The 17,496-nt window shown below is 42.3% G+C and overlaps 1 protein-coding gene across 3 annotated transcripts in view; it reads right to left on the bottom strand.

Moving 5' to 3' along the window:
• Positions 1–550: 550 nt before the first annotated feature.
• LOC124011314 (neural cell adhesion molecule 2-like) overlaps positions 551–17,496 on the bottom strand; it is a 457,182-nt gene continuing 440,236 nt past the window's right edge. Inside the window, exons 15-17 of one of the 3 annotated variants that reach the window (XM_046324554.1) lie at positions 15,640–15,847; positions 6,141–6,257; positions 551–3,729 (exon numbers count right to left, since the gene is read on the bottom strand). In XM_046324554.1, the coding sequence (XP_046180510.1) occupies positions 3,615–3,729; positions 6,141–6,257; positions 15,640–15,847 (440 nt within the window). In that variant the 3' untranslated portion in view covers positions 551–3,614. The remainder of the gene's footprint in view (positions 3,730–6,140; positions 6,258–15,639; positions 15,848–17,496) is intronic. The other 2 variants (XM_046324555.1, XM_046324556.1) reach the window with 2 other exon arrangements.

Genomic DNA, 17,496 nt, shown 5'->3' with positions numbered 1-17,496 from the left:
AATCGAGTTTAATATCCGAGGCTGACTGATATGGTTTGGAAGCAACCTTGGTGCGATTGAGATTTATTTACAAATATGCACTTACTGACTTTGCTTAAAGTGCAAAAGCATGCTGATAAATGGTGTCTTTGGAATATTCTCAGTTAAAGTACTATTTATTGTATTTCAATTACGTTCGCATACATTTCAAAGTGAGTATTTGAATATTTTCTCTTTGAAAATACAAGTAGTTGAATAATGGAATGTATCTGGAAATACTCCAATACAAAGAAAATAAATATTTAAAATACAAATGCTTAAATACAAATGTATTTGAACCCAGGTCTGACATTGAATCAATTCCCATTCAAGTTTTGTGTTGCACCACTACACCCGGTGCCCTGTATGAGGATATATGTGTCCCAAATGACACCCTATTCCCTATATAGTGCACTTCAGTATACCATTGGGGACATCCCCAGTTATTATTTTTTTCTCCTCACGTGGGTCACCAAATGTAGTAAAATCAAAACCAAGATAAAAGACAAGATGAAACCTCCTGAATGGCCGACTCCCAGGACATGTTTATTTACCAGGACATGTTTATTTACAGATGATAAAATGACAGGAGGTTTGTTACAGGGTGTTCCACAGGTTACGGCCACGTCGACAGTCTCCACTACCTGCGTAAGCACACTCAGTCCAGAAGGGGACAAGAGGGGGGGGGGGGACACACAATCCACGAAGCTAGAAACACACCAGTACTCGCTATGGAGACAGAGACGGAGTCCGAGGGGGAGAGATTTGGGAGGAGGGAATGGGGAAAAAGACTCATATTCAAATATAAAATAACATGTACAAATCTCATGGCCATCAGGCACTGTGCTCCCTATTTACAGTTGTCTTAACAGGCTACAGAGCAACTCCAAGATTGCAGGTACAGTTTACACATCGTGCTTTGGGGGAGAAAACAAAGTCACTTTTATGGGGTAAAACCAATGCAGCAAAAAGGGGTAGAGGGGATTCTCAGACACACATGCAAGAGCGCTCCACCCAGAGAATTCATGACAGCGATATACATGATAATCCGTTTTTTAATTCAGTGTAAGACACATACAGCACACGCACACAGCACATATGGACTTATACTTACATGTACAGGCACGCACACACACATTTCAGTGCTCAAATACTGTATGCTGCCTGTGCTAAAACCCTAGTTACCCTAGCAGAGTCCACCTAGCTCTCAAGCAGTGGCATATACTACATTCCCCAGCATTCACAGCACCACTGTATAATTAACAACAGGGTAATTACAAACTAATGGGCAGCACGTCGGTATCCGTCATGTCGACTCTGCAAGGAACAGTCCAGTCTCCAAAGATCATGTGCGCCGCTCCCTCGGCTAATGGCAAACAAGCCTATTAAATTTTTATTTAATGGTTTACACTGTTGCCACTGCAGCAAGGGACCAGGGGGACAATGGGCCGTGGGAAAACCAAGGCATGCTATTATCTTTATTAGAGCCTCCATTGAAATGATATGAAGTAGCCTAAGGGCCCACTGTGTGTGTGGTTTCTTGAGGGTAAAGTGATGAATAGTAAAGACCACTGTCACGTCGTCACTGAACTGTCGGACCAGAACTAAAATAAGTGTTTTTTTTTCAGCTGGAGAGCGTTCACACAAGAAAGCCTGTTTTTGCTTTTGAAAAAAGACTCAAATTTTCCGGGTCTATTTACACGAGCTTTGTAAAATATCTTTTTTTTCTTTACCTATTTACATGACAACATCGGATACAGGAAATGAACAAAAAAAGGTATTGGTTTTTGATCATTAATATTGGCATGAAACTAAAATCAGCTAAAATGTAAGTGTATCTAAATAGCATGACTGAAATACTTTATGCCCGTGTGTTGGAGTCTAGTCTTTAGCAGTTGAGAACAGAACAATTCGACATTCATTGGTTTTTGCCTTTAGCCAATAGAATGGTGGCACAACTTTCAAATGAAACAAACAATATCGGGCATGACCGTCTTTTCCTTTTTATAGACTACTTTTTTCCCAATAACTACTCACAGAACTGTATGACAACCACATTATTTTCACATTTCAATTTCATGTCAACATCAATTGCAAAAAATGAAATAAAATAACATTCAATGTAAAGCAGAGTAACCATGAAATAACACAAAATGGTCTCTGTTGTTTATTGTTGTGTGATATAACAAGCGCTGTAGCCTGGTTACGGATACACCATGAAGACGGTTAACATATACACAGGAAACATTACCTATAACTCTAAGGGCTCGGTACAGATGAATTTTCTGCCAAAAAACAGCAGTACTCTGTTTTTGACATTATTGGTCATGGCATCACATCAAAACCAGTGCTAAAACACAGCCTTGCACAATCCCCTACAATGAAGCCAGCTCATTGGTCAACAGTGGCAGGTGTAACGATGTTCATATTCTGTTCAAAATATTTAAAATTTCCTGGCTTACTTCCTGACCACACAGACCATGTGTACTGACCATGTAGTCCTCCCAGATGTAACCACCTAGAACCATAATGGATCTTGGGGGATTCTTTCCGACTGGCTAACAAATAGCTGTTATCATCAGAGATTTTTTTTCCTGTCATGCTGTCACCTTATGGAAATACATGGTACACTAGTAAAATAATGGAGACAGACGGTAGTTAACGCAAACGATTTTGATCAAATATGCTGAATATATTTACGCAAAAATAGCTCTCACACTTATAACAGCAGACACACGCTTCAGTGGAAGCTCTCATTCAGACACACCAAGACGAATATCACTACAATGTGCAAAGGTACCTTTACAGTACCTGTTCATTTTTTCATCTTCTTTAAAAAAATAAAATTTAAAAAATGGTCGCATAACCGATGAGCAAGCTCAACTTTCTCTGAGCCGGAAGCTCAAAGAGGAGTGGGCATACTCAGGCATACAGGGGCGAATGTAGCGTAGTACACAAGCATTAGACAGGACAGCCCAGACATCACATCTTAGACCAGAGCCGCAATAGAATACAGACGAGACTGCTGCAGTGACGGTAGGGTAGCTTACTCTGTAAATGCTACTGTTGGAGATCTGTTTACCAGGCACAGCAGACTTGAGTGGGAGTTGATAGTGGCGGTACTTATCCGTGTGACAGAGAGCTTTGGTGTGTATGTGTGTATGTGTTTATGCATGTGTTTAGGAGCGGGTGTTTTCGCAAATGGGGATTGAATAAGAGGGGGAAGGAAAATAAATAAAAGCAACGGATAAGCAACGGCAAAGGTGTAAAAAACAACAACAAAACCAAAGTCAGAGGAAAAAAAGAAACAATATTACAATCACTGATCAACACAAAGTGTCCTTGACTGGAGCCATCTGGGATAGAAACAATATAATTGATTAGTCACATGTAAACGCTTGTTGTTGCGGTCTTCCTCTCTCTTTCTCTCTGGCTTGCTCTCTCTTATTTGTATTTACACACACTTTTCTTTTTCTCTGGGCCATTATGGACATATATTTTTTTATGTGTTGTGTTATTTTCTGTATTTTTGATCTCAGGGTAAGATGCTCCGAAATGTTCTTGTTTGCAGCGAGGGGCAAAAGGGCACACACGTTTTATGCTTTACTGTCGTCCCGCTTTGTGTGGATGCTGTTGTCGCTGTGCACTTTGATCTCGATCATGTCGGGCTTGAGCGTCTCCTTCCCGTTCTCCTCCTTCAGCGGTAGCTTCCTGTGGGAGAGAGACAAAGGAGACAGACATGTCTGAGTGAGAGACCTCAGATGAAAGGGTTAATTATAACTACATATTTCACTCAACCCAAGTCTCACTCATGACCATGAGTTCATTGTTAATTACGGAAACACTTCAGAGAAGACACTCATAAACAATCAATACGTAGAAATGTGGAATGGGAAAGGACTTTATCACCCTGTGAAATGTTTACATTTTGATATGACATTTAGCTAAATAATTTACATACACACATACAGAGCATGCATCCTTATTGGCTAACTATAAGAGGTGGGATGAGTGGTAGTTTCCAAGGCAGCATAGAGTGAGCACGATGGAGAATGATGCATCCATAACATAAGTAGCGGTACCTTACTGCTACTCAATGCATGTAATACATTCAAAGTTATCACTGTCCAATTAATACATTTACTTGATCAATATATTAATATGGTGGTTTATAATGTCAACAGTTTCAACAGCCCTCAAATTAATTACTGAACCTACACTACCATTCAAAAGCTTTTGGTCAGTTAGAAATGCCCTTGTTTTTCAAAGAAAAGCAATTTTGTTTTGTCCATTAAAATAACATCAAATTGATCAGAAATACAGTGTAAATATTGTTAATGTTGTAAATGACTATTGTAGCTGGAAACGGCTGATATTTAATGGGATATCTACGTAGGTGTACAAAGGCCCATTATCAGCAACTATCACTGTTGTGTTCCAAAGGCACGTTGTGTTAGGTAATCCAAGTTTATCATTTTAAAAGGCCAATTGATCATTAGAAAACCCTTTTGCTGAAAACTGTTGTTTCTGTGTTATTTTGCCCATCTTAATCTTCTATTTTTATTGGCCAGTCTGAGATATGGCTTTTTCTTTGCAACTCTGCCTAGAAGGCCAGCATCCGTAGTCGCCTCTTCACTGTTGCCGTTGAGACTGGTGTTTTGCGGGGCGTTTGTTTCTCAAACTGGACACTCTAATGTACTTGTCCTCTTGCTCAGTTGTGCACCGGGGCCTCACACTCCTCTTTCTATTCTGGTTCGTCAGCTTGCACTGTTCTGTGAAGGGAATAATACACAGCATTGTACGAGATCTTCAGTTTCTTGGCAATTTCTCAATGGAAATTCTCAGAACAAGAGTAGACTGACGAGTATAGGAAGAAAGTTATTTGATTCTTGCCATTTTGAGCCTGTAATCGAACCCACAAATGCTGATGCTCCAGATAATCAACTAGTCTGATGAAGGCCAGTTGTTATTGCTTCTTTAATTAGAACAACAGTTTTCAGCTGTGCTAACATAATTGAAAAATTGGTTTCTAATGATCAATTAGCCTTTTAAAATGATAAAGTTGGATTAGCTAACACACCGTGCCATTGGAAGACAGGAGTGATGGTTGCTGATAATGGGCCTCTGTACCACTATGTAGATATCGGGGTGGCAGGGTAGCCTAGTGGTTAGAGCGTTGGACTAGTAACCAGAAGGTTGCAAGTTCAAACCCCCAAGCTGACAAGGTACAAATCTGTCGTTCTGCCCCTGAAAAGCCAGTTAACCCACTGTTCCTAGGCCATCATTGAAAATAAGAAGTTTTTCTTAACTGACTTGCCTAGTTAAATAAAGGTTTAAAAAAATCCTTAAATAAAAATCTGCCGTTTCTAGTACTCATACAAACTCAGTCGATTAAAGACAACACTACAACTATCAAATCTAGTAGCGTTCAACGATCCCATCGGCAAGGTACACCCTTGTGTTGAAGAGGCATGTTATAAGATGGAATAAACCTAGACTTTGGCCCCTGGCTGTTGAACCATATACTATAGAAGGCTCTTCACTGACAGGACACGGTCGTGGCCTGAATTGACCATACTAAAGCACATTTCCACCACTATATGTCTAGTCCACTACTATAACCATGTCCATAAATTATATCAGTTAAGTGAGTGCAAGGGCAAGACCTAGAAAAAACACCAACTTGCTTCTTTTCAACTAAAGTGCCCTTTTCTATTAATATGGCTGCATATTTGGGTTAGGGTGGGGTTACATTATGCTGCATTTAGACGAGGGACGCAAAAAACATCATACCAGTAAGCATAGCTGGACATGAACTCAAGTAAGAGGGGGATGGCAAAAGCAAGCCAGCACGCTCATATGCGTTGCTATGGTGATTTCAGTAAACAATCACTGTAAATCACTGTAGAAAACAACGCTACGGTAAGAGTTTAAATATTTGAACTGGGGGCAAGTCCCTTCTACAGTCGCAACTGACGGGAATTCACAGCCTGCCTCAATGGCATTTACCGTCGTGCTGTCATTGAAAACAATGACATCCGGATTGTCGTCTACCTCGTATCATCTAAATACAGCATTAGGGTGGACAGGGCCTTAGAATCCTAGTGGTTCTGGTTCCTTACTCTGGCTCTGTGAGAGGTGTAGTCTCGTTGGGTTCGTGCACTGGGCTCCCATCGTGGTTAGTTATTCTCTCCTCTTCCGTTCTCATCTCAACGATAGGATCCTTGGACCCATCGCCCCTACGCACAAACACACACACACACACACAGGCATGAGCATGCACATGCGTGCACACACAGTTACACACAAACTTCAGCAAATCCATTTGTTACACAAAGCAGACAGAAGCAGCGCTTTCCTGTTCTCATCTCTCCTCTTCTATGATATCTCCAGCGCCATGTCTCCATGCAACCTTCACACAGAATGCTGAGGCAATATCTCAGTGTGCCTGCCTATAATCTAACAGAGCCTCCAAGTGACACCAAAGCACAGTGGGGAAGCCTCTCTCGTTCCCTCGCTTGCTCTTTCCTACAACAATGTTAATCGCGCCAATAAGGCTATCCACACCAGTGCTTTGGGGCTTGCTGACAATCCAAAGGGATTGAATTGGGCTGAGTCGGGGGAACCTGGTTGGCCCTGGGTTCAACCACTTCCTATCTCAGAGGTTTTGGGTGTTAAGCTCCACAGTATGTCAGTAGTGACTCTGAGGGGGCCGATGTCCTATAATAAGCCCGAAAAATCCATAATGCCGGGCATACACTGCTCAATATTCTGCCACAAATTCGCCACGTTTTTGCCGTCCCAGACAAATTTCTATGATCGGGGTGAAATCCTATGAATTAGGGCTAGGATTAGTATGTTGGGACGTGTCAAGGACACACTGATGATGGCTGTTCCGTTCTCCAGACCCCTGTCGGTTGTCTGAGAATTTTCTGACATTTTGGTCGTACATCTTGTAGTATGTGCAGTACTACGATGCAATTGGGCAAGGACTGCTGACAATAGCCAATGAGTACTCAGCATGTGAGACCAACAATGATGGCGAAGAAAAAAGCAACAGCAACACACACATGGATAGAGATAGATAGAGACCAATATAGATTGGTGGAGCTGTGGAGAGAACGCAATGCCTTTCAATGGCAAGTTCATTTTACATGGCCTGGTGACCCGGATGAGCGGAGTTTGCTCATTTTAGACCATTCCGTTGGTTCTTCAGTGAAATCTCCACCCACCAGGGGCACCAATGTTACATCTGCATCCTACCGTGTTAGAAACCAAAAAGATAATTTCAGATTATCATTTTTATTTCATATTAAGTCCATAATCTGCTCTTCTGTCTCTTTTTTAAAATGTTTCTGCACATAATAATGTACACACTAATAAACCAGCTCACTGTTTACGTGTCAGAATTGTTTTCCTATGACAACCGAGAAACTCAGGGCAAGATCAACTAGGGAATCATTGTGTAACGTGAGCAACCTGGGGTTGAGGAGGGACAGAATGTAATATTTGGGACAAGGAAATTGGCGCACGTCCAAGTTGTTAAGATTTTAGAAGTGTGTAGTGTGCCAAGTATAAGCTTCATTCCTCAAACAGTCTGAGAAGGCAGAATATAAACATCTAAAGACAATTGACAAGTACCATCCACATTAAAGCAGCTTGCCTTTGGCCCCACTTGTAGTTTGAGACCCCTGCTTTAAATACAAGGGAAAATGAGTCCAAGTCCTCTAAACAGCATGTAGGAAGCACATATAAACCATGCTTTATACGAAGCAAAAGTGCAGTCCCACCAGACCTTACATATGCAATTATAACCTAAAAACATAAGATAACACTCCTAAACCAAAGATGACTCAATTACTATTTTCCTCTGAGATGCAGAACTAGTCTTACAAACCTAAAAAAAACCTGGTCAGTTACTTTGCCACTATATTTCCCACTTAGTGAAAAGTGTACAGTGCTTTAAATGCTAAACAATAAGTATAGGAGATTACCTGTACATTTGTCTCTGTAGAAGACATAAATGGGTTAATCAATCATGTTGGGTGTTCATAGTAATTCACAGTAGTATTAGGTCCCTAAATGTATTTCTCTCTATTTTAACATGTGTTCATTTGTTTTTATAGCGCTGTGCTTGTTTATTTCGTTTTTTAAGCACTTTGAGATTATTTCTTTGTACTGAAAAGCACTATACAGTATAAGCTAAATAAATAATTCTAATTATGACTTATCTCTGTGTTTCTATACAATGTGAATCTATTAAAAAGGACAAACTGTTTATTACCACCTTTTCCACATAAGCACGTCATTGCTCAATACAATATTAATTATGGCAGGCAAAAACACATCAAATATGCAACTAAATAATTATACATTGCTAATTTACATTTGTATGCATAGTCACCTAAAATTGCTGAAAGCATGCATTCCTGAAATCAATGAATAGTTAATTAGCCAGTGAATTAAAGTTATTTTAATTTAATCAAATTGTTTAGTGATAATGTGATTCTTTGGGAAAAAGAAAGTGGGCCGCTATTGTGCGGGCAGGAGAGGGTAATAATGTCCCTTTCCCTCTGCCCTTGTTCAACCACCCTGCAGATCTGAGACAATTGAGTTGGTGTAAGCAGTAGCTCTAGCTATTTTCTTCTATTTTGCTTATACTGATTTTAATCAGATCTAGCGAGGCTGCAAAAAAGGGAACAACGTTTTTGGATTGAGATGCTGCCCAAAGCAAACTGGTAAAACACGCTTTATGCTTCCCGTCAAAGACATGACCGGCACAACCATACACGAATTACGAATCACAACCCTACCCAAGTCAACTCCATCAGAATCTAATGTTACTATACATACGGTATCATCTCTTTCCATTCACCACTTACTGTCATGAGTAGGTGGACCATTTACATGTAAGTGTCTTACATAACTTATACAATCCTACAAAACAATCAACACATCTCTAAGACTTAGAATCCCATCTTAGCACCACTTAAGCACCGTGGTGGATCTGAATTAGCATCTTAAACTTAAAGCATCTCCTACTTTCCATTAATCTTAATCACCCAGATGTGTTGAAAGGCGTAAATCAGAGGCAGTCTGCAGTCTCAGCAGGAAGATATAGTGGCTTGCAAAAGTACCCCCCCCCCCCTTGGCATTTGTCCTATTTTGTTGCCTTACAACCTGGAATTAAAATAGTTACACAACATGCCTAAAACTTTGAAGATGTAAAATATGTTTTATTGTGAAACAAAGCATGCATAACTATTCACCCCCTCAAAGTCAATACTTTGTAGAGTCACCTTCTGCAACAATTACTGCTGCAAGTTTCTTGGGGTATGTATCTATAAGCTTGGCACATCTAGCCACTGGGATTTTCATCCATTATTCAAGGCAAAACTGCTCTGCTGGTGTACAGCGATCTCTAAATCATACCACAGATTCTAAATTGTATTGATGAATGGACTTTGACTAGGCCATTCCAAAGACATTTAAATGTTTCCCCTTAAACCACTCAAGTGTTGCTTTAGCAGTATGCTTAGGGTCGTTGTCCTCCAGTCTCAAATCTCTGAAAGACTGAAACAAGTTTCCCTTAAGAATTTCTCTATGCTTAGCGCCATCCATTATTCCTTCAATTATGACCAGTTTCCCAGTCCCTGCCGATGAAAAACATCCCCACCGCAAGATGCTGCCACTACAATGCTTCCCTGTGGGGATGGTAATTCTTGGGGTGATGAGAGGTATTTTTCCTTGATGGCCAAAAAGCTCAATTTTAGCCTCATCAGTGCAGAGTACCTTCTTCCAAATGTTTGGGGAGTCTCCCACATGCCTTTTGGCAAACACCAAACGTGTATGCTTATTTTTGTCTTGAAGCAATGGTTTCTTCCTGGCCACTCTTCCGTAACGTCCGGCTCTGTGGAGTGTACGGCTTAAAGTGGTCCTATGGACAGATACTCCAATTTCCGCTGTGGAGATTTGCACCTCCTTCTGGGTTATGTTTGGTCTCTTTGTTGCCTCTCTGATTAATGCCCACCTTGGCTCTTACAGGTTTGCTGTGGTGCCATATTCTTTCCATTTAAAAAAAATAATAATTACCCCCCTTTTTTGTGGTATACCAATTGTTAATAGTTACTATCTTGTCTCATCGCTACAAATCCCATACGGGCTCGGGAGAGACGAAGATTGAAAGCCATGCATCCTCCGAAACACAACCCAACCAATCCATGCGCACTGCTTCTTAACATAGCGCGCATCCAACTCGGAATCCAACCGCACCAATGTGTCGGAGGAAACACAGTGCAGCTGGCGACCTGGTTAGCATGCACTGCTCCCGGACTGCCACAGGAGTCGCTAGTGCGCGATGAGACAAGGATAACCCTACCGTCCAAACCCTCCCTAACCCAGACGACGCTAGGCCAATTGTGCATCGCCCCATGCTGCGACAGAGCCTGGGCCCGACCCAGAGTCTCTGGTGGCACAGCTAGCACTGCGATGCAGTGCCTTAGACCACTGCACCACCCGGGAGGCACCATTCTTTCCATTTTTGAATAAAGGATTTAATGGTGCTCTGTGGGATGTTCAAAGTTTTGGATATTTTTTTATAACCCAACCCTAATCTGTACTTCTTCACAACTTTGTCCCTGACATGTTTGGAGAGCTCCTTGGTCTTCATGGTGCCAACCCCACCTCTTTAAGGAATACCTAGGATAGGATAAGTAATCCCTCTCACCCCACCCCCCCTAAGTTTTAGATGCACTATTGTTAAGTGACTGTCCCACTGGATGTCATAAGGTGAATGCACCAATTTGTAAGTCGCTCTGGATAAGAGCGTCTGCTAAATGACTTAAATGTAAATGTTAAATGTTTGATTGTGCCCCTTGCTTAGTGGTGTTGCAGACTCTGGGGCTTCTCTATCCAATTGAGAATTTGTGGTATGACTTAAAGATTGCTGTACACCAGCGGAACCCATCCAACTTGAAGGAGCTGGAGCAGTTTTGCCTTGAAGAATAGGCAAAGATCCCATTGACTAGATGTGCCAAGCTTATAGAAACATACCCCAAGAACTTGCAGCTGTAATTGCTGCAAAAAGTGACTACAAAGTATGGACTTTGGGGGGTAAATAGTTATGCACGCTCAAGTTTTCATCTTTTTTGTCTTATTTCTTGTTTGTTTCACGTGAAAAAGTACTTTGCATCTTCAAAGTGGTATGCATTTTGTGTAAATCAAATGATACAAACCCCCCCCAAAATATAATTTAATTCCAGGTTGTAAGGCAACAAAATAGGAAAAATGCCAAGGGGGAGAATACGTTCGCAAGTCACTGTATATACTGAGATCATGTGGTCCTTCTGTAGCTCATTTGGTAGAGCATGGCGCTTGTAACGCCAGGGTAGTGGGTTCGATCCCCAGGACCACCCATACGTAGAATGTATGCACACATGACTGTAAGTCGCTTTGGATAAAAGCGTCTGCTAAATGGCATATATTATTATTATATATTATGTGACACTTAGATTGCACACAGGTGGACTTTATTTAACTAATTATGTGAATTCTGACGGTAGTTGGTTGATCCAGGTCTTATTTAGAGGCTTCATAGCAAAGGGGGTGAATACAAATGCACCCACCAGTTATCCGTTTTACATTTGTATTTATTTTTTAAACAAGTTATTTTTTTCATTTCACTTCACCAATTTGGACTATTTTGTGTATGTCCATTACATGAAATCACCAAAAAAAATCATTTAAATTACAGGTTGTAATACAACAAAATAGGAAAAACGCCAAGGGGGATGAATCCGTTTTTTCTTTTTTTTCTCCACAATTTCGTGGTATCCAATTGTTAGTAGCTACTATCTTGTCTCATCGCTACAACTCCCGTACGGGCTCGGGAGAGACGAAGGTCGAAAGTCATGCGTCCTCCGATAAACAGCCCAACCAAGCCGCACTGCTTCTTAACACAGCGCGCATCCAACCCGGAAGCCAGCCGCACCAATGTGTCGGAGGAAACACCGTGCACCTGGCGACCTTGGTTAGCGTGCACTGCGCACGGCCCGCCACAGGAGTCGCTGGTGCGCGATGAGACAAGGATATCCCTGCCGGCCAAGCCCTCCCTAACCCGGACGACGCTAGGCCAATTCTGCGTCGCCCCACGGACCTCCCGGTCGCAGCCTGGGCTCGAACCCAGAGTATCTGGTGGCACAGCTGACACTGCTGTGCAGCGTGAGGATGAATACTTTGAAAAGTTCTGTATCACCTACCCACCCACACGCAAGCACACACACACACAAACACACTGTAGACTCCATTACACCTCCTTGTAAATCAGCACAATGTTAGTTTAGCTACACGCTGTCTTGTTAACCTCTTCGCTTCCTTTGCCTTGGCTGAGAGACAGCACGCCCACTCTATCCATCCCTCTGTTCCTCTCTCCTCTTTCACTCTCTTTATCTCTCGCTCTCCCTAACCTCTCTCTCTCTTTCCATCTTTCCCAAGCTCTATCACTCTTTCCATCCATTCTGCTGTGCTAGAGTCAGTCCTATCTTGCATTTATTAATTATTCATGCTCTTTCAATTTAAACTCCAGTTCCATGGAATGAGAGTGGAGGTAAATAGTAATAGCTGTGGTTTTGTAATGGCATGCTCAGTGAATCCTGAACACATATAAGCATACACTGTAACCTAGATTTAGACACCCCGAACAAACACATAGCCTTGTATTTCCCCTCTTTCACATATACAGATTTTTTCACGTACACATGTATGTGCACACACGCCACAAACATTGCTTGTAGCAAGCTTACAAGCAAAAATTATAGCAGGAGGCACCAGTGACTAGATCAATAACAAAGTGGTCAGATGAATGAGCTGCAGGACTATTTTGCTAACACAGACTAAATATGTTCCAGGATTCCTCCGATGGCATTGAGGAGTAACCCACATCAGTCATTGGCTTCATCATTAAGTGCATCGGTGAAGCCATCCCCACAGTAACTGTACGTATATACCCCAACCAGAAGGATTGGAATACAGGCAGCATCCGCACTGAGCTAAAGGCTAGAGCTGCCGCTTTCAAGGACCGGGACTCTAACCCGGAAGCTTATAAGAAATCCCGCTATGCCATCCGACGAACAATGAAACAGGCAAAGTGTCAATCCAGGAGTAAGATTGAATTGTACTACACCGGCTCTGACGCTCGTCGGATGTGGCAGGGCTTGCAAACCATTACAGACTAGGAAAGAAGTACAGCCGAGGGCTGCCCAGTGAAACAAACCTACCAGACAAGCTAAACTACTTCTATGCTCGCCATGAGGCAAATAACACTGAAACATGCATGAGAGCACCAGCTATTCCAGTAAACAGTGTGATCACGCTCTCTGCAGGTCAACATTCACAAGGCCGCAGGGCCAGACAGATTACGAGGACGTGTACTGCGAGCATGCAGTGACCAACTGGCAAGTGTCTTCGTTGTCAACCTCTCCTTATCCGAGTCTGTAATATCAACATGTTTTAAGCAGACCACATTACATTACATTTAAGTCATTTAGCAGACGCTCTTAGTGCCTGTGCCCCAAAACACTAAGGTAACCTGCCTAAATGACTACCGACCTGTAAGCACTCATGTCTGTAGCCATGAAGTGCTTTGAAAGGCTGGTCATGGCTCGCATCAACACCATTATCCCAGAAACCATAGACCCACTCCAATTTGCATTCCGCAACAGATCCACAGATGATGCAATCTCTATTGCTCTCCACACTGCACCTTTCCCACCTGGACAAAAGGATCACTTAGTATGTGAGATTACTAGTCATTGACTACAGCTCAGAGGTCAATGTCATAGTGCCCTCAAAGCTCATCAATAAGCTAAGGACCCTGGGACTAAACACCTCCCTCTGCAACTGGATCCTGGACTTCCTGACGGGCCGCCCCCAGGTGGTAAGGGTAGGTAATAACTCATCTGTTACGCTGATCCTCAACATAGGGGCCCCTCAGGGGTGTTCGCTCAGTCCCCTCTTGTGTCCTCCCTGTTCACTCATGACTGCACGACCAGGCATGACTCCAACACCATCATTAAATTTGACGATAACACAACAGTGGTAGGCCAGATCACCAACATGGATGAGACAGCTTATAGGGAGGAGGTCAGAGACCTGGTCGTGTGGTGCCAGGACAACAACCTCTCCCTCAATGTGATCAAGATAAAGGAGATGATTGGGGACTACAGAAAAAAGAGGACCGAGCACACCCCCATTCTCATCGACGAGGCTGCAGTGGAGCAGGTTGAGAGCTTCAAGTTCCTTGGTGTCCACATCACCAACAAACTAACATGATCCAAGCACACCAGGACAGCCGTGAAGAGGGCACGACAAAACGCAATCCCTCTCAGGAGACTGAAAAGATTTGGCATGGGTCCTCAGATCCTCAAAAGGTTCTACAGATGCACAATTGAGAGCATCCTGAATTGTTGCATCACTGCCTGGTATGGCGACTGCTTGGCCTCTGACCGCAAGGCACTACAGATGGTAGTGTGAACGGTCCAGTACATCACTGGGGCCAAGCTTCCTGCCATCCAGGACCTCTATACCAGGTGGTGTCAGAGGACAGCCCTTAAAATTGTCAAAGACTCCAGCCACCCTAGTCATAGACTGTTCTCTCTGCTACTGCACGGCAAGCGGTACCGGAGAGCCAAGTCTAGGTCCAAGAGAATTCTTAACAGCTTCTACTCCCAAGCCATAAGACTCATGAACATCTAGTAAAATGGCTACCCAGACTATTTACATTCAACCCCCCCCCTTCTTTACACACCTGCTACTCTCTGGATGTCATCTATGTATAGTCACTTAAATAACTATCTACATGTAACATACTACCTCAACTAACCGGTGCCCCCGCACGTTGACTCTGTATTAGTACTCCTCTGTATATAGTCTCACTGTTGTTATTTTACTGCTGCTCTTTAATTACTTCTTACTTTTATGTCTTATTGTTATCCGTATATTTTTTTAACTACATTGTTGGTTAGGTAAGTGAGCATTTCACTGTAAGGTCAACCAACACCTGTTGTATTCGGCGCATGTGACTAATACAATTTGATTAGATTTGACACACATGCACGAACGTGCAAACACCAACACGAGCGTGCATACACACCAAACATACCACATACAAGTTCATATGAAAAGACAAACTGTGCCAAGTATATTTCTGCAGAATGAAGTGTGAGCATTAAATGATTGAATGAGTGATTTACATATTTTGACAGTGGGGAGTGTCCGGGTGAGATATAAACTGCCTTTGTGTGTGTCTAAATAGTCTAAATTGGCTTACTTTCCATCATCTGCAATTATATGTAAAGTTTGGACAGGTGAAAATAAATATGTCAGAAACAAAATGGAGGATTAACTTTCACCTATCCAATTCTTCCAGATCAGAAGGGTAATGAGGGAAAAGGGAGTAGAAAGAATTGAGATACACTCTGAGTGAGTGAGGGAGCGAGGGGGTGAGTGAGTAAGCAAATGACTGAGTGAGCAGGTGAACAATCACTTGCGAATAACTGCGTGATAATGTCATATCACACATTCTATGACACAAGGTCAGTCTTCACAATTCAAAGGTCCACTCACAGGTAGGCGGCCTTGCCCTCCTCCATCTCCTTGCTCTTGCCGCTGGTGGTCGTCTTCTTGCTGCAGAGCTTGCGCGTGATACACATGAGCAGGCCACACTGGCGCAGGAAGTAGCAGCTGACGTCCACCACTACGAGGACCAGGAGGACGCCGACCAGGCCCAGGCCCACCACAGGCCCCAACCCTAGGCCGCTGAACAGGGAGTCTGCTGGATGGAGGCCGGACAGAGAGAGAGAGTACTGTCACTCAATGAGTTACAGAGAAAGAGTAAGTGACACACATCTTATTAACATAACCCTGGCCACCCACAGGCCTGAGTCCAAGGCCCCTGAACAGGGAGTCTGCTGGATGGAGGCCAGACAGGGAGAGTATTGTCACTCAACAAGTTATATACCGAGTCACCACTGCCCCCAGGCCCAAGCTGCGGAACAGCGAGTCTGCTTAGATGGGAGAAACAGAGAGAGCCCTGTGGGAAGCTGCTATAGACCACCAAGTGCTAACAGTCAGTATGTGATATCAACAGTGGTATATTTTCTGGATGATTTAAATATTGACTTGTTTTCATCAAGCTGCCAACTCAAGAAAAAGCTTCAAACTGTAACCAATGCCTGCAACCTGGTTCAGGTTATCAGTCAACCTACCAGGGTAGTTACAAACAGCACAGTAATTATATAATCAACATGTATTGATCACACCTTTACAGATGCTGCAGAATTGTGCTTTAAAGCAGTATACAAATCCATCAGATGTGGTGATCACAATACAGTAGCCATATCTAGGAAAACCAAAGTTCCAAAGGTTGGACCTAATAGAGTGTGTGATAGGTAATACAATACGTTTTGTATTGATTCCTATGTTGCTGATGTAAAAAATATTTGTTGGTCTGTGCTGTGTAATTAGGAGCAACCAGACACCTCACGTGACACCTTTATGAAATTGCTTATTCCAGGTACAAATACTCATGCAGACATGAAGAAAATCACTGTAAAAAAGGTTAACCTTTTCGTACGTGAGTTCCAAATATCTCTAACGGTCGCACCAGCGTGAGTTGTTTTATGCACTTGACGTCAGAATGCACTCACTGTTCCAAATATATTTACAGTTTTGTTCACGTTTTAAAGTACTGGTGACAAATAATGCATTCTGGTTATTGCATAGATTGTAATGGACACCTATTATGTATGTAAAATACTTTTTAGAAGGTTGTACTGATTATGACGAGCTAAGCTAATTCCAGCTATGTGTGGAGCCATGTTTGTTGACATACAATGCATTTTGAGTTTCACATAATCGTCTGTCGGACCAAAAATGTTATAACAAACCGAGGTGAGTAAGGGTTACTTATTTTTCGAGAACTTCAGGAAGTGAATGGTGGGATGTGAACGATGGTAGATGACACACCCCCCTTCAACATGGATACTATAATCAGACCAAACTCATCTTGTCTCGTCTTATTATCTTTGGTTTATGCGAGAGAAAAACATGGCGGGGCGCACAAACTACCTAGCATCGGATTACTTTTGATTTCTAGAAAGTGTTTTACTCAATTATTTTGATAAATGGTGAGCTCACCTGTGATGTAATTAATTATACATACTAATTGCTATTAGCTAATTCATATTGTAGTTTATGTCAGCCAAGAGTTAGAAAAGATGACCGCTTGTGTTATGTCAATCTTTCCTCAGTTGGCGCTAGGACAAATGGTGCCTACATTTTTCCGGTTTGGATGATTGTTTTATGCTGTAGTTACTTCTGTAAATGTCTGAACATTGCATCCAAAAATAAACTGCTCGCATTCTGGACATAACTTTGTAAGGAGTTTGTGTAAATAGTTTCTGAAAAAAGTGTGGCGTCATT

This window comes from Oncorhynchus gorbuscha, linkage group LG23 (assembly GCF_021184085.1).
Source record: "Oncorhynchus gorbuscha isolate QuinsamMale2020 ecotype Even-year linkage group LG23, OgorEven_v1.0, whole genome shotgun sequence".
Taxonomy (NCBI): domain Eukaryota; kingdom Metazoa; phylum Chordata; class Actinopteri; order Salmoniformes; family Salmonidae; genus Oncorhynchus; species Oncorhynchus gorbuscha.
Note: the sequence above shows the minus strand (reverse complement) of the source record. Positions and strands in the feature narration are given on the sequence as shown.